The sequence below is a fragment of the Pomacea canaliculata genome, linkage group LG8, assembly GCF_003073045.1.
Source record: "Pomacea canaliculata isolate SZHN2017 linkage group LG8, ASM307304v1, whole genome shotgun sequence".
In the NCBI taxonomy this organism is placed as follows: Eukaryota; Metazoa; Mollusca; class Gastropoda; order Architaenioglossa; family Ampullariidae; genus Pomacea; species Pomacea canaliculata.
The window spans coordinates 26,347,957-26,366,069 of record NC_037597.1 but is presented as its reverse complement, the minus strand read 5'-3'; the positions used below and the strand labels follow the sequence as shown (position 1 = coordinate 26,366,069).

Sequence of the window (18,113 nt, the reverse complement as noted above, 5' to 3'; positions counted from 1 at the left end):
GATGTATACTTTTTGTGTTGTAGGTCGGTGGGATATTAATATTGTGATCTAGAGAGCTTTTTGCCATAAATAATAAACAGTCGTGTCAATCGCAACAGACAGCTGTGAAAAGATGCAAGAAAGGAAACAGTTTTTAGAAAATGTCCATGTACTACATTACTTTTTTTTGTTTTTTATAAGGATCCAGCTTTTCTGGAAAAGAACAATGCAGAAATTCTCTGTGGCCCCATTAAGCTGAGCAGCTGCCTTGACTTGTCAGGAGGAGGGGGTTTAGCCTCTCTGTCCAGTCCTAGTCTGCTTAACTGTAAGCCAAGATCCCTGTTACTTCACATCAAAGGTTTTAAAAATGAGACCAGTGACAACAGTGATGCAAGTGACAAAGCCTCATCGCCTTCTTCTGAAGAAAAGGCAGACAAGGTAGATTGTACAAAAATGTTTTATGTGCAACTTGTGTTCTTTCAAAATAATTTTAGAATGTTAATACAGATGATGTCCTAAGAATAAACATGTGTTATAAGGCTTGCGTCTCATAAAAGTTAACTTCAGTCACATACTTTTTTAAAAGGCAGTTTAATTTTGGTGTAACCCAATACAGAGCCAGTCCTGATTCATGATTTTTGATGTGAGTTGATTACTTTCGGGGTTTTTCCCCTCTGCATTAATTTTTAACTAATTCTTAGGCACCAGAGGTAAAGAAGAAAGGGATTTCCTACATGGAGTACAAAGGCATCAAGTGTCTGTTCGAGAATGTCCAAAGTTCAGGTGCATCAGCTGTTGAAAGACTGTCTGCTTCAGCTCCAAAGCAAAAGCTGACTGACATTAAAGGATGTGATTGGTTGGCTGAGATTTCATTAACAGTTCGTAAATTTAAAAGAACTTCTGTATTACGAGAAAGGCAGCAGCGAAATGCTATGTTGGAATCCCCAAGTTTTCATGATAAACTTTTGCGAGCTGTGACATGCCCTCCTTCAGAATTGCAAGGAATGAATGCTGAACACTATCAAAACCTAGCTTTGGATATACTTCTTTGGATTGGTTCTCTGCAAATGAATGATCCTTTGCATCAGTAAGTTTATAAAATAAATTGCAAAAATACTTTCAGGATATTTATTCTTTTGAAAGATTCTTACTAGATGCTAAATTAATTTTTTGTTACTTAGTCAGGTATCATTCTGGGCCACAATGGGTTATGCATCAAATGCAATTAAATTAACCTTAAAAGATGTTTAAAAGGGAAAATTTGCTGATAACTATGTAGTTTTAGCTTTTGTTCTTTATATCACCTGCCATCTACTTATGACAAGAATTTTATGTTTACAGGAGTGGCAGCAAATGTCTGGTTGTGACTTTGGAGCCTTTTTTGAGAGACCTTGTCAAAGCATGCTTTGTAAATGCCACTCGTACAACATCACACAAGTGTGCACGCCTGCTAGCTCAAAGCATTGAGTGAGTGAATAATGCATAAAGTTGATCTTGTTGGCAGAAATGTGTGTGTGTGATAGTTTTAAATAAGTTACAGAAATATTACTCTTTACCGGCAAGAGTTTGTCAGGTGTTTTACAACGAATCAGGTCTAAGGCATTGATGAATGATTAGTGAGAAATTTACTTCACATTAAGTTGAATCCTGCAGTAGCGAGCACTCATTCAGCCTGGTGTGACAGAAGCTCCTTAATGTAAAAAGAAAGGAATGTGCTACTTCTTAATGCAGAGGGAGAATTTAATATTAAAAGAATCCAATAACAGCACTGAAAATACTGTACGCACATTTAACAAAACAGTTTTGTCATATTTTGTATTGTACTGACAACACATTATGAAGCAGCTGAAAATCGTATTGATATCAAGGAAATTTGTTGACAGTTTTACTCTTTCATAAAAATCTATCATCTAATTACTAGCTTTTTAAAAGTAAATTATTTCTGGTTTGTAGCATTTGCAAGGTCTATCAGCACTTATAACTAGGAATGGATGTTCGTTTACAATGTTTTCAGGATAATAACTGTTTCATTCACTTGTCAGCTTTGTGTTGGGTGCTTGTTCTTTATTGTTGTAATATACTTGGAACTTCCATTATATGTTCCTCATAATAGCACTTTGATGTTTTGATTTAAGGTATGCCAAATTATCTGAAGATCAGGATTTGGCACCCAGCTTCAGTCTTTACCTGCTTCAAGCCCTTGTCAGCTGTCTGCCTCTCCTGGTCTTCTGTAGTTCAGCAGGTGCCATGCGGTGGTTCTTTGCCATCCTGAACCACGTCAAATGTATGGACACTTCACTAGTTGCACGCAGTGTCATGGACCTACTCAATAGTGTATCTGCTCAGTATCAACAGAACATGTCGCCTCTTCATGCACTGCTTAAAACAAGGTCTGTAGACTGTAGGCGTTCTGTGCAGAAATGATGTTTTATCCTTGGTGTTTAAATCCTTGCTGTTGCTCCTAAATGCTGCATTAGCAGCCTATGTACTGAATTTAATTACTGTGTTTATAGTCGCTTTATGTGTACTTCACAATCTGCATGAACTAGCTGATGAAGTTAGTACCTTTCCTTGTAGGGTAGTCTGGTGGCACAACGGTGCCTGTCACCAATACAGTGAAAGTTTGCTGTCCTGGGTTCAGCTCTCATCTCAGGCACACTGTTCTTTCTCTGCATGTGACATCTGTTTACAGAGCTGGCTGCCTTGCTGTGATATGGCCTTAATTGCTGGCTCAGCGTAAAACATCAACTCCATCCCCCTCCTGCCCCTGCCCCCACTTAGTACCTTTCCTCACAGAGAAACAAAGCAGAAATGAAACTTTTGATGTTTAATGGCAGGTATGGATTATATGGCCATCCATTTGATGTTGAAATGTTTGATGTGGAACTTCCGCACAACCTACGCCAGGGTCCTATTCCACCCTCTTCCTATGCTGCTGCCGCTGCCAAAGGTGCCTGTACATTTCATGGTCCATCTGCTGCCACCAGCGGGGCCCCTACTGTATCCAGTGCCAGCGCATCTGCTTCTGGATGTCAGAAGGAGGAACCTGATTTGTATGAAATGCTGAGCATCCCTCATGAGAAGACAGGGCGTTCTCAGGTTTGCAATATTTATTTACAGCCTCAGAACGGTGTGCAGTAATAATGATTATTACATCTTCCCAACCGTTGAAGGCAGGCTGAAGGGACTTTACATACGTACACACCTATAAACATAAACCACTAGAAGGCATACAATAATAATGTGAACTTACAGTGCAGCTTCACGACCATGATAGATCACACTCGCTGTGCAGACCAATAATGATAAATAAATGTGACAGCCAGTGGATAGTGAGGTATATATAAACACACTGGACAACATAAAGATGAGGTACAAGAGTAGAATGTAAAGCAAGGTATGAAGAGATGTAGATACTATGGGTGGTAATTGTTTAGCATGTTGTCAAGGTAGGATATATTTTTTTTGTTATAATAGCTTTAAACATTAAGGCTGTTTTGAACGTAGATGGGGAAATGCCAGAGGACAAACTATCATTTACTACTTTTGTGAGGGCAAGGAGTAAGTCATTGAGACTTTACCAGTAGTGGGGTGGAACAGTGAACAAGTTACGGGTTTTGACTGGAATATGATGGTCCTAAGCTCTTAGTTTTGCTGAAAGAAAACAAAGGAGCACTTTGGCCTTACCAGATTGTTGAAGTGTTTTTAGCAAGAGCCGAAGGATTCACAGGCAGTTGATCAAGTTTAGCCTCGATGTCAAGAATCTTGTGGACAAAAACTTGCTGAAGGCTTCAGGCAGTAAAGCAGGTGCGATGACCGTGGGCAGTTGGGATCTGTTTGTGCAGCCCAACAGGTGGTTGCATGTCCTAAATAGGCTTCTACTTGATGAACAAGGACTGATGTGACCACAGAGGAAATCAGTTTTTGCAGAATAAACAAGGTGGATGACTTGGCATCATTTAGCATCTGTTTATAGACAATCAAACCAGACATATGCAACAACCTCTCCACTCGATGCTTCGTTGGGGCGAACTTGGGTATGCACAGCAGGAGCATGGGCTTCCAGGACGAAGTGGAGAATGGCTGCAAGCATGTCAGCAGAGGTTGAGGGGCAGAGGACTAGTTCGGTTCCCAAGTCGTCACGAAACATAGAATGGACATTGAAGTCACCTACGACCACAGGTCGTACATTGAGCATGTTGCAGTGGTCAGGCAGATCATGAAATGCTGACAAAAACATGTCAGTCAATTTGTGGTGTTGGGTGGTGGTCTAGATAAACACATAAGATGAACGTCTTTGTCTGACAGTGAATGTCTTGCATTAACAAATTCAAATGATGAGTGTATAAAAGGGAGATCAGTGCTAAATGCAAAGTGAGTCAGCAGAGATATCGTAAAGATCACAGCAATCCCTCTTCCATGACTGGCACGGGAGAATGAATGTATACTGTAGTTAACTGTGGTCAGATTAACACAGACACTCTCATCACCCCACATTTCAAGCAATACCATAATGTCCAGATCATTGTCACTGTTGAACTCCAAGATCTCAGTTCTCTTCTGTGCTTGCTAGTTAGACAAGACAGGCTGAGCGTTAAAAAGCGCAATACAGAGGTATAGCGGAGAGGATGGAGAAGAGCATTTCCTGTCATTTAGAGTTGATGAATGCAGAGCTTTAACATTTGAGTTGTGATCAGAAGTCTATTGGAGTGATGAAGAAGATGACAAGGATGTGTGTGCCATCGAAGGACGGTATCTGTGTGGATTCTTTTTGCAGCTTGGTGATGCAGCGAAAACGCCTTGCTGGCTATAATGAATGTCAATTCTGTGTAAGGTCTTTATGCTAGGCAAATACACACTGTTGACATGAATAATAGTCACTGAACTTAGATAAAAATTCACAGTTTTACTCACTTCTTTTTCCAAAAGAGTCTGGCTATTAGTTCTGGCACTAATAACACAGATCTGTCTTTGTTTGCAAAAACCTGCACAATGCATGCAAACAAACCAGGGGAGATTGAAGCTGATGTCAACACTTCTAGTGGCAGCGGCAACAACAGGATCAAGCACGATCACTGGCACTGACAGAAGCTGATTTTGTGTGTAAGGGAGATGTGGCATGAAGGCAGTAGAAATGTGAACTCTGTGAGATCTAGGGCAGGGAAGGTCATCACAACACAGCATGATCATAGGGTCAAGCAGAAGGAATGTAAGTTACTGTTCAGAAGTGACTGATATAAACATGACTACTACAAGAATGAAATGCAGAGAGGCTACACAAAAAGTACAGTAAGATGAAAACGATAAAGATATTAGAATTGATGGGTATTTAAAAATGTCTTACAAAGTTACTGTCATTTATTTACATATATGCATACACATATATATTTATATATGTAGACATGGTGAAGGAAACCCTGAGAAAATCACTGTCAGAGATAAGTTTGAACCAAGATCCAAACCCACGACACCCAGTTCTCATTATTACTTCATTATTTCATTATGCTAAAAATAAAGTGATAACGTGTAGATTTTTATTTTTATTGTAAAATGGGGCTTGTGTGGTAGCATGTCCTGTACATGACCAAGGTACAAGTATAGTGGCTCCTACAAATACATGTACGAGGACAACAATTTTTGTTTTGTACAGGCAGAGTATATGCGACACCATGTCCTTGGCTTGTTAGAGGTTGAGCCACTTCCCTTCACATGCCATGCAACCTCTGATGGCACACGTGTTGAACGAATGGATGCTGCCTCTGCTGCAACCACAACCACCGCTACAGGATCAAACATCACGGCTCCATCTGTGCCTCTCTCTATGGGGCCTGTGAACTTGGACGAGCCACCGCCCTCAGGGGGGCTGCTTGTAGGAGGGCCATTTGTTAGTGGAGCGGTTGGAACTTCCACAGGATCCATGTCGAGTCTAGCTGTGGCAGACTCACTCAAAAAGGCACTGCAGACATATGCAGCCATTAATTCCAAGCAGATGCACCCCAGCAAGCTGCACCAGCTTCTGAGCTGGTCTGGGGGTGCGCCAAAGACCACCCCAAACTTCCTCACTCCCTCTGTAACCCCACCTAGTGAAGCATGGCAGCCACCTGTTTTACCTTCATTTTTAAAGGTGAGGTTACTCAGGAACATCTAACAATTGGCCTTTCCCCCCATATCACTATTTACCAAATGTGGGTGCTGCTGTTTCAGAACTTTTATTTTGAATTAAAATTGTTGCTTAGAGTATCCTGATTCTTGCAAAAGAAAAGTAGCCAGGCATCTTAAAGATGGTGGGTTTTTGTGGGAGGGTAGAATGAAAACCTTAAATGACTTCATTGTGCATCTGCTATAGAAAAATGCTTTTTTTTGAGTTAAATATTCTGGCATCAAAAGGGGGCAGTGTGTAAGTTGCTCATCAAGGGATGCTTGTGCAGGATGCGGATAAACACCAGTCATCACCACCACCCCTCCTCCACCACCACCCTTACCACAGCAGCCAGAGAAGTCGCTTCAGACACCAACAGGAGGAGATGGACAGCCAGACATCTTGAAACTACAGGCGACATTCTCTGGTCTTTCTCAGGCACCACAACAGCAGCAGGCAGCCCAAAAGCCCAACCCTTATCCTCAGACTCACACATTGCTTCAATCCCCACCTGACCAGGTGCTGGTCATAGAGAGGATGCATTCTGGTATGTGATCAGCATGCTAAAAATTGTTTGTTTATGGGATTTTGTATAGTTGATGCATTTGGTGGAAATTGACTCTGGAAAAAAATTGTCATAATAGACATATGGGGACAATATTTGACCAAGTTTATCAATTGTTAAAAAATAACTTTGCCACAGACTTGGTCAAACATGCATACATATTTTATCTAGTTAGGAATAAGTCAAGGGGAAGCAGATAGCCAAATGGTTTAATTTATGCTTCTTGCTTATTTATCAGGTGCAAGGCGCTTTGTGACACTAGACTTTGGCAAAGTTGTTGTCTTGACTGATGTGGTCATTCCCGCTTGTGGTGACCTTGCCTCCTTGTCCATTGATGTGTGGGTCCAAGGGGAAGAAGTGGATGGCCAGAGGCTTGTTGTGGCATCTGATATTGGAACACGAACACTTGTGATGAATAACATCATGCCTGCTCCTATCTGTCGATATCTCAAGGTAGGGTAAAAGAGCTCTTTGCAGATCTAACGTATTTTCCTCAATTCGTTACTGTTCAAATTTCAGTCATCCACAAAATCTTTTTGTCATATCCTCCAGATTAATTCAGTGCAACATGACTACAGGAGATGATATGCTACATTTACTCTTTAATCATTGAATGATAATTTTCTGACAGTGAGCGAGGTCCATTGGCGCAATGGTTAGTACTTTTACAAATATAGTGAAGGTGGGGTTGTCCTGGGTTCAGCTCTAATCTCAGGCACACTATTCTTTCTGCATGTGGCATCTGTTTACAGGGCAGGCTGCCTTGCCATGATTTAGCTGCAGTTGCTGGCTCGATGTAAAACACCAATTTCCCTTCCCCCCTCCATTCCCTGACAGTGCTAGCATATACTAGGCATGCAGGTCACTCCACTGGTCAGATGAGCAACAGTCCTGACAGCTGTAAAGACAACAGCAAAACTTGTATAGCAGTTTTTTTTTCAGCCTTCAGAATCCAGTCAGACAACAGCAAGGTCATGAAGTCTTAGTATCGTGGGTGCAAGCTTATTGTGTTGCTCATGAAAAACTACAACCAGCCAACAGTCAGCCATAAAAGTCAAGAAACATAAGCGTCAGCAAATGTGGCAGACATAAACAAAATGAAGGAATGAAAATGAAGGTGTGAGCGGAATAGCTTACTTGATCATGCAAAATACTTCTTAAAGAGATAGGTTTTGATGCTGGATTTAAAGGTTTTGAACATGAACACATTTTGAAGAGAAAGGGACAGAATTCCACACAGTAGGAGGGTTCAAGTAGGAGAAGGAGCATCTGTCAAATTTTTCCCACCTTATGTGTGGCACACACATTCAATAATGCCATATTACATTGGAAGGTGAGACTAGTTGCAGTCACCCACATATTTGGAAGCATGAATATTAGGCAAACAGGAGGTTGACAGAGAAAGAGTGTCATAAGTATCTTTAAATACTGTTTTAATCTAGGACAATATGCCTTGTTCCGAATGGCCAAGTGAGATTAGAAGAGCTGAGCTTGATTTAGCCAAATCTTTGACTTCTGAATGCTGCAGCTTATCTTCCTCTAAGTGGGCTTTGGATTAGCCCTCTCCAGATATGTGTGCTGCAGTTCTGGAGACAGTAAGTCATCTCAAGAAATGCTCCAAAGAAAGAGAAAATCTGGTCATGCCTGCAAATGCTGACTTCTGTGTGACTCCACTTACGGCAGCTTAACCCTTCATATCCTATGAGCCTATCGAGCCTCAGACCATCTGGCACAAATACGGCAATGCTGCAGTAAACAAGACCTGTACAACATGCATTACAAGTGTGAATTCATGGAGTATTTGGCTTGGAGACACTTTGAATAAAATTCCTTTGTAATTTTCTTTTCAATAAAAAGAACATAGCTTGGGCAGTGCAATTGAGCAATGTTGGTAGGCGAAAGATCATGACAACAGTGTGTGTGTGTAGAATAGCCTTTAAACCAAATGAAAAGACTGCTGACCCTTTTTTTTTTAAACAGAGCTTAATACAGTGGAACCTCGGTTAACGAACTTAATCCGTTCTGGAAAGTTGTTCGTTATCCGAAATGTTCGTTATCCGAAACAATTGTTTCCATAAGAAATAAAGGAAATAGATTTAATTGGTTCCCAGCCCTGTTGACATTTGAAAACAGGCTATATAGGTATTTGTTTTGATGAGAACAGTTCTAATGCAATATACATAATAATTACGAAGCATTTAAACATCAGAAAACTTGCCGTGTAGACGCGTGGTTGGAGGCACTGTTGGATTCCCCGCCATGAGCACACGTGGCATTATAAAATCGGGTGACTTCCTTTTCTGTAGCTTTGAGGTTAAAGGAAAAAGCTTGTCCAGTGTCTGCTCCTTCTGCCTTTTTTGTAAACTCTTGGTAATACGACATCACATATCCGACAATGCCACCTTCATACTTTGTGCCACAAAATCACTAAATACGAAGGATGCGCATAGATAAGTCGTAACTGGCTCGAGCGAATGATGACATGCTGGTCGGTCATGTGGTTCACGTGGCTGTATCCTTTTGTTCGCTAGAGACAGAAATTTTTGTTCGTTAACCGAAATATTCGCTATCCGAGGCGTTCGCTAACCGAGGTTCCACTGTATATAGAGGGTGGATACACCTGTGTACAATGGAGTCCCTAGGTGAAGACTGCTGACCTAGCTGACCCATGGGGTAGTGATTTGTTTGGTTAAAGAGCAGTTGTAGCCATTGGGCTCATGATAAATTGGTTATCTTGTCAGTAGAAGAGGAAGAGAATTTACTAGGAAATTTCATTTTTGCACAATAATTGCAGTGATGTTTCACAGGATTACACTTAACCATAGTCTTCCACTATTCTTATTGCTTACATTTTTTTTTAGAGAAAAAGCTCTTAAGTCACCAGTTAAAGACAAGCTCTCCCAAATAGGGTTTCTTTCTTTTTGTTCTTTATGGGAGAAAGCCTTGCAGTCTAATCCCAAACTTAAAGATTCTGAAAGGAGCAATTTAATAGACAATAACAAAGATGCTGCATTCATTTGATGATTCAGATCACAACAGTGGGAAGATACGGAGCTGGAACAACACGTTCGCGCATTCCTCTTGGAGCTTTCTACGGTCACAGCTACATCCTTCCTTGGGAGTGGCGAGAATATGTGGACTCTCATAGTTTCTCCCCGGTGGCTTCCATCAACTCTGCTCCTTCACCCCTATCTTCTCCACCACACTCCTCCCGGGGTTCAGGGGTTGCTTCGCCTGTCAAACAGCTGGAGGCAGCTAGCCAGTCTTCGTTGGTGCAGCATCTTGGGGTGTTCCTGTCTCTCCAGGAAGACTTGCACTGCCTTTACAGCCTGGCCTGCAGTCGCTTGTCTGGACTTTTATCATCCGTCTCAGATGCCCAGTTTGTTAGCTCTCACGTGAAGTACTACCTCAAACGTGGACAGCAACCTTTGGAGGAAGATGCCTCCATTCTGAAATCCTACAATGAGTGCCTACAGTTGCAGCTTCAGCTCAATTTAGCCCAGCGAGCCATAACCCGCTTACAGAGGGCCTTGGGTAAGTAAGAGTACTGCAGAAGGTTTGGGTCACCAGTTACAAGATTTACATTATTTCTTTCGGCACACTCAAATAGTCCATTAAAATCTAAGATAAACATATTCAAAGCCAAGATGTCAGTACAGTGAGGCTGATTTATACATCAAGCCTTATACAGCCATGCAATCATTACTCTATTAAAAATTAAAAATGCTTACCATATAACAGAGGATTTCTGTTTTGTAGGCTGTTGAGATTTGTGAGGTATTATGTCTGTATTTAATTTTAATTACCTTGGTTCAAAATAATGATTATTCATAAATCATGCTGTATACTCTACCATCAAGGGAAATTCTTGATTAAAATTAAGACCTTCCACATTGTGATTCCTTCTTGGATATGACCCCTTAAATATGTTCCCTTACATACTTCATATAAAGGTCATGTCTGTTGCAACTATTTCCCCAACGCAACTTATAACTGGTTTTTAAGAGCTTTATTTTCAACATTTAAATAAATTTATAGGTGTCTGAAGTCATTGTCGAATAAAAGCAGACTTTGACTTCCCTATTTAGACCAATCCCAGTTACCACCTAATTTTGGTGAATTTCAGCAAGTCTTAATAGGGAATTTTAATTGTATTAACTGTTAAACTGTGCCTGTTGGTATTATATGGTGCAGAGCTATAGCTTTTATTTCAGGTGTCAAGGTGGGTGGATATGATGAGACTACATCAGTGACCACTCAGTTACAGCAGACATCAACAGACAAACTGCGCGTCATGCTGGAAGGTCTGCTGGACACGCTGTTGGGTCTCACAGTTCCATGTCCAGCTGTGCCGCAACCTCCTGCTGCTCTCTATATGGCCCTTCCACCATCCACTGCTGAGGCCCTCTTCCGAAATATTTGTCTTCTGGGATCTCGTCACACGCAGGTTGGTGAAAGGAACTATCTTGCTTCCCTCTTCTGCTTCAACTCAAAACCTGTGTTTTGTGTCAGGATTGGCAATACTGCCTGTGTTGATTTTAGACAAGAGAAAAAAAAGACCCCAACATTTGTTGCTTGATTTGGGGTTATGCACACCCATTCCCCTTTCGAAATCTTAACCATATTTATTGTTGCACAAAGTGGAAAAGATTGTCCACACTGCTGAGGTAAGGCTGCCGATACAAATAAAAAAAGGTTGGAGATAGCGGTGTGGGTACAATAGTATAGAGACAGCATTAGAACCTTCTCTCTTTTGTACATTGTTACTTTAATGACTGATCATTTTGATATGTTGATATGCAGAATAATAATAATAGGATTTGTAAAGTGCATTTCCCCACATGGAGGGGAGCTTGATGCACTTCATTAGAGACCAGGAGCAGTGGGGAAAGAGGTCGTGTGATGTAGATGTCGCAATCGAGTACAAACAAGCACAACATACACAAACATGCATCAGTTAGCAATACAAGATCATGAAGGAATGCAGAGATAGGAGTGTTGGAGAGAAAGGACAACAGGATGGACGAGTTATATAATAGGGTTGTTTCCAAAAGAGAAATGTTTTAAGTCGAGATCAGAAGGTATGTACCACCCCTACTGTGTGGAGAGATGGAAGCAGGCCATTCTAACTACTGGGTCCAGAGAAGGAGAAAGAGCAATGACCAAACGTCTTCAGTCTGATATGTGGAATAGAGAGAAAACTGATTTGGGCCAAGTGAACTGACCTGCAAGGCTGGTATGGCAATACAAACTCAGATCGATTAGGGCAAGGCCATGAACATGGTGATCTTGAATTCGATGTAAGCCTGAACTGGCAGCCAGGGGAGATCATGCAGAAATGGTGTGGCATGCTCGGCCTTCCAATTACAGGAATACAATGCAGGCAGCATTGTTCTGAGTTCACTGAAGCTGGTCAAGCTAAGAAGATCTACAAAGAGAGAGTTACAGTAGTTAAGTCTGAACAACACAAATACTGACATAATCTGCTTGGTGGATTCAACAGAGAGGAAATGTCTGATGCAGCTGTTCCTGCAGTTTGAGAAAGATGGATTTGCAAGCTGAATTGACATGATTCTCTAGGGACAATGATTTGTTCAAAAAAATCCAAGATTTCTGACAGACTGGGAGAAAATGATGGTGGATCTGGAGAAAGTGATATAGATGGAGGCAGATTTGTATGTACATGTGTATGTACAGAGGATATCTGAATGACTTCATTTTTTCTCCCCATTGAGCTTTAATTTGTTCACCAATATCTAGTGTTTGACAGAGTGTTTGACAGAGTCAAGGGTTTGCTGAGTATTGGTAAAGAACATACTGTGGATTTAGCCAGCTGGGCCAGATGCCAGGATCTGAGTATCGTCGGCATACATGTGATACTGCAAACCAAAGCGGTGGATCACAGGGTCAAGTGGCCAGACATAATCAGTAAACAGGATAGGTCTGAGGACTGAATCCAGAGGCACTCCATGAAGCATAGCAGTAGGTTCTAAAGTGTCGAAAGCAATGGACAGATTAAGCATAGACAGGACTGATATTTGACCATGCAGATAATCATTCGCTCACCACTCAGACCAGAGCAGTCTCAGTCAAGTGGTGCTGACAGTAGGCTAACTGAAATGATTCCATGAGACTGTATGTGTCAAAATGTAGCAGATGATGAAAGTCAATTTTCTCCAGGATCTTAGATAAGAAAGGATTTTTGAAGACTGGGTGGTGGTTTTTTAGGTTGTCAGGGTCAAGGTTAGACTTCTTTAATAGTGGAGTGACAGTAGCATGTTTGAAAGAGGGACGAACAGAGCCAGCAGAAAGGGAATGATTGATGATGTCTGTGATGACTGGAATCAATGTCTCAAGGCAATGAAACAAGATGGTGGTTGGAACAGGATCTAGTGCACAAGTGACCAAACAAGTGTTGGGGATTTATTTCAAAGTCAGGATGGGCGGAAGGGCTGGAAAAGAGAAAAGCAGGAAGTTCAAAAGACACAGGTAAAAACCTGTATTTAAGTGGGGCAAAAAAGGGTTTGAAATTCAGATGGTTTGCAAATTTGCCTCACTCTTTTGATATTTGTTCATCTACTTTTAATCTTACCTTTATGTTCAGGTAAAGACAGGGCTGTTGCTGTCTCGGGTCTGCGGTAGCCAATCCTGGTGGGGAACCTTCCTTGGCAACATTTTGCAGGAGTTTTTCCACTCTGAGTATTCCCAGGTCTTTCCTCAGGACAGGTGTGTAAAACAATTGTTGATCTTGCTTTGCATCATTCGTACCCTGTGGCTACTTTTTACTCCATAAAATATCACCATCTTGTGTTAAGATCTCTGACGAGTACGATGACATGGGTATGCTACCAGTCCATATAAAAACTGTCTTGTCATGTTTCTTGCAGGGTATTTGTGCTGGTCAGTGCACTTGGACAGAAAGCATTGGCTGGGCCAAGTGCTGTCCACATCATGGACAGCTTGCTAGCAATGCTGACCAGTGTTCTTCAGCCACTGGTGGCCTCTCGTGACACATCATCCCGTGCTGGCAGCCTTGATCTTGGTCTTGTTAGCTGGATCCTGCTATTCTTGTGTCGAAACTTTGAGGCTGCTTTGAGTCCTGCAATAACTGACGAGTCAGAAAAGGGAGGCAAGCGGGAAAAAGAGGGTGATTAACCTATATTTTTGGGTTTTTTTCCTGAATTACAAGATTTTAAAAAATATTTTACTCTTTTAGTTTATGTTGTTATTGCTGAGGCACATGATGTGACAACCAGCTGTGGATTTATTAGTTCTCAGAAGTAATAATACTAATTGCCATCTCTTTAAACAAATTTAAATTAACTAAATTGCCTCAACAGTTGTTTCTCGAAGTGCTAAGACAGGCTGGAAAACAGTTTTAGTCAAAAGAAGAATCGGTTGATGAAGCACAGTTTGTTTTTTTTTTTTCAGGAAGTGGTGGGCGGTGGAGCTTTATCCAGGGCTCATGGAAGAGTCTCTGTCCCAGCAGTGGCAAGAGCAAGTCACGCAGGCTGTACAGTCGCTCCATGCAGAAACGTATCTTACACCACAAACAGAAACTGGAAGATATTGAAGCTGCCAAAACTCTGATGGATGTGGCAAAGGATAAGGTGTCACAGGTCTGGGATGTTTTCATTTTTAGCTCCGCTACCTTTTCTATCAAAGAGTTGTAGGTGTCAGACTCTGTGTCGGGTTTGGGAAAGTAGAAATAGGAAAGATTAATGCCAACTTATGATTTATTCCTGTCTTAATATGCTCAAACTTTGAAGCAGTTTTTGAAACTATGATTTAGCTTCCAATTTAGATTTTATGTTTCTTAGGTGCACATTTTTCAAACTTTTAATCAAGATATGGCACTAATATGCTATTTCAGTTATTTGCCAAATATCAAATTTTGATCCTGGCTTTGACTTGGCAGATAGTTGCTAGAAAAACTTGACTGTTATGATTTAAATTTGTTTATTGATTTCCTGATAATAGACAAAGGCCAGCAGCAAAGAGGGCAAAGCATTCCTAAAAGAGCAGGAGGCACTAATAAAAAAGGAGCTTGCTCAGTTCCGCAGCAAGGTTTGTTAACATACAAGCAGATTCCTACTGTCCTGATTTTGTTGTTTCACTGATCTCAGATCTCCCATCTTCTGTTCTTTGGTTGATGTTTCTCCCTTTGCCATTGATTTTTGGGTCAGAGTGATGCAAATACATCCAGAAACTAGTTGTCATTTTTTAAATATGAAAACAGACTTTCATATTTTATAGTAACAAATAAATAATAGTTACATTTAATGATGAACACAATTGCTAAATCACTTAGGTGTAAATGCACATTCCTACTCAGATGAACAAACTGGTATTTGGGCCACATGATACTGGCAAGTATCATTGTTCACTAATTGAGACCATTTTTATCTAAAGTGACCTGAAGATCAGTCAGTTCTTAATTTAATTCCTTGTCACATTTTCCTGCATTGTTTAAAACTTTGTCTCATGAGATTTCTAATGAAAAAAATGAATTCTTGGTTTAATTTGAATTTTTGGTGTCCTTGATTACATCAGAAACGAAGGAATCCATTTCTTTTATATCTAGTAATAAGCTAATACTACACAAAATAACAAATTGTAATCCAGACAAGGGAGCTTCTGGGCTCTCTGGTGATACCAAGTCTTCTTTTTGATCTTCGGGATCATTTATTTTGAAATACTTGGAAAACTTATGGAGGACCCTGTCCCTCTACTGCATAAATGGTTATTACATGAGCTTTGGATGCCTGGCAAATTGTTTGAGACAAAGGTGTGAGTAAACAATGAAATAAAGAGAGTAATGAAAGGTGGCCCTCATCCCTTTGATTCAGCTGAGAATAAGATGTTTAAATCTATTGGAATGATTTGTGAGAAGTTCTGTGCCTGTGGCAAATCCTAGAAGTATAGGAACTGGTCTCACCTGACCTAAATTGTTCAGCATTTCAAGGATATGATCTACATGAGACGAAATGATTTGGAGATTCTGAGACGCCTGCCTAAGGAAGATGGCGCTGGAAGTGGGGCAAAAGAACTGGAAGACAGCAGTGACTCTTTACTGGTGCTATCACGAGATCGTTGTCTGATGGTGGTGAGGGGTCTGATGGCACTGCTGCTAAGCATGGACTTCTCCTGCCATGTTGACCTTTTTCTGGTGGCTTGTAAGGTAGGTTGCTTCACTTAATCTGTATGCTTGCATTCTGGGTTGTTTATAGTTACGTATGTATTGACTGTACAGTATAGTTTTGTATATATCTTGCTGATAGTGTTTAGATATGTCTAGTTATAAGTACTGTGTGTACTTTTTTGTGTATATACTGGTAGTGATCAGCTGCACACTATACAGTTTTGACATAGACTGCTATGTGCATATAGACATCATGTGTAAAGGGAGGTAAACCAGGGAGTTGCTGTGCCACCAGCTGGCTTCGTTCGTACACATGGTTAAAAAGTAAAGGTAGCTATATATACACACACACATCATCATGTCATCAGGGAGAAAGTGTGTAATTATTCAGAAACAGCAATGTGTGTTTGCATCCTTGTCTGCAAAAAAAAAAAAAAAGAAAAAGAAACCCAAAGCAACAGTAGTACAAAAGAAACAATAAGTATGAGATGAGGTGACATGAAGAACAAGCAAGAACCTTTAAAGAATAATGCATTGTGGTATCTTGAGGTAAAAGACCAAAAAAAAAGGACATGTTGGCTATGGAGGAAAGAATGTGTGTTGCCATATGCTTAATCTGTCTTTACATGTTGGTTATGTCCACATGGAGGAAAGAGAATATATGTTGCCACATGCCTAATCAGTCTTTATAGGCTGAGTGATCTTGACATTCTAGTAGAGAATGTCCTTAAAAAGAATTGCCATAACTCAATGATCATACTTTTTTTGCCTTCATTAGGTACTGGCAAGAATTTGCGTGGCCACTCGACCAGCATTGCGACTGGGTGAGGTGATGTCACAAGACCAGCTTGAGTGGCTGGTTCTTCTGGCAGTTCATCATGATGCAACTTACGGCCCCACTCTTTGGGGAGGACCTTGGGCTTCGCATGCCATCACCTGTCTGCTGCAAGACCTTTTGGAGGGTCAGCTTGGAGTTTAATTACTAGCTGTTCCCTTATTTAAAGCATTAAATAGTATACTAGCAATGATTCCTGGGTTAATTTCTGCTGCTCACTCTTCTGAATCTTGTCAGGCCTTGATTGGTAAACTTCCCCTGCCAACTCAGCAGAAATGGAGACTCTTACATGCCCTAGACGCAGGAACCACTTGCAATTCACTACCCCTACAACCACAAGCTTTCGTATCTTTTCTTATTAGGGAGTGTGAAACTTAGCATTTTCTCTTAACCTGTTTGGAGTATTAGTAGAAATAACAGTGTGGTATTTTCAACAGGAGAGAAAATGTACCCCAGGCATTTAGCCTCTTCAGAGGAGGATCTTTTGAGGTCAGAAGCAGATGATGAAGAACAGCTAACTCCCAGTGCTACATCTCTTAACCTAGATGAAGTCACAGATGATGATAGTGGTAAGTTTTTGTACAAAGAACAAGTTTTTTTTAAATCAGAAGCTAGAGGAGAAGTATATGTTTATCTTGGATATCACTGTCTTTTGCTATGGGCTAGCTGAAAGGGAGAAACATAAAGGGAGACGATATAACTAAATTTTTAACAGCACTTATTATATTCCTGTAGCATTCTGACAGCTGCTTAAAGAAACTAAGACAATAATGTAATAAGAAGCATGATAATTAGTTTGTTCTGATTGTAATGATTCTCTGTTATGTAAGTTGCTTGTTTTGGTTCCAGACAACTTGACTGATGGGGCAGTTGAAAGCGGGATAGATCCATCCTTAGACAAGGACACCACTCTTATGATGGATTTGCTGATGGAAGAAGCAGAACTAGAAGGCGACAGCCTTGATGCTCTCTTTATGGTGGAGCCACCACAGACATCGTCAAAGATGTTCCCAGGTCTGCATCCAGCCTTTTCTCCATTTTCTCCCAAGTCCTTCTCCTTCTCGAAGAAGAGTAAGCCATTCCCAGTCTCCCAGCAGAATGGACAGATGGAGTTTGGAGATGGACAGATGGAGTCCTCCATGACCACAACAATGTCCGATGACGCTGGGTAATGCACAGCGTAGTGTGACAGTGTGGCTGAGTGAAGTGGAGGATGGGCAATAGGCAGAGAGAGGTGCTTGTAGTGTGACTGTTTAAAGTGAAGGAAAACAGAATAAGCTAAAACAGATTATGTTATGCATCAGTATTTGAATAACTAGGCATGTTTTGTAATAAGCAAAGACCTTGGATATTTTTGGAGGTGGGGGTAGTAGGGAAGGATTTATATAGATTTTTCAAAGGTAATGTGGATGAATTTAAAGAGAAAACTTAAAAAATATATAAAGTGTGAGCA

General features: G+C 40.8%; 1 protein-coding gene across 1 annotated transcript in view; it reads left to right on the top strand.

Moving 5' to 3' along the window:
* LOC112571128 (baculoviral IAP repeat-containing protein 6-like) overlaps positions 1-18,113 on the top strand; it is a 54,415-nt gene that overhangs the window by 11,000 nt on the left and 25,302 nt on the right. Inside the window, 18 exon segments of the mRNA XM_025249941.1 lie at positions 181-417; positions 681-1,066; positions 1,321-1,446; positions 2,115-2,369; positions 2,817-3,078; positions 5,630-6,103; positions 6,419-6,665; positions 6,922-7,136; positions 9,713-10,217; positions 10,898-11,130; positions 13,288-13,409; positions 13,571-13,830; positions 14,115-14,302; positions 14,664-14,750; positions 15,640-15,864; positions 16,604-16,787; positions 17,098-17,229; positions 17,510-17,828. Coding sequence (XP_025105726.1) covers positions 181-417; positions 681-1,066; positions 1,321-1,446; positions 2,115-2,369; positions 2,817-3,078; positions 5,630-6,103; positions 6,419-6,665; positions 6,922-7,136; positions 9,713-10,217; positions 10,898-11,130; positions 13,288-13,409; positions 13,571-13,830; positions 14,115-14,302; positions 14,664-14,750; positions 15,640-15,864; positions 16,604-16,787; positions 17,098-17,229; positions 17,510-17,828 — 4,457 coding nt within the window.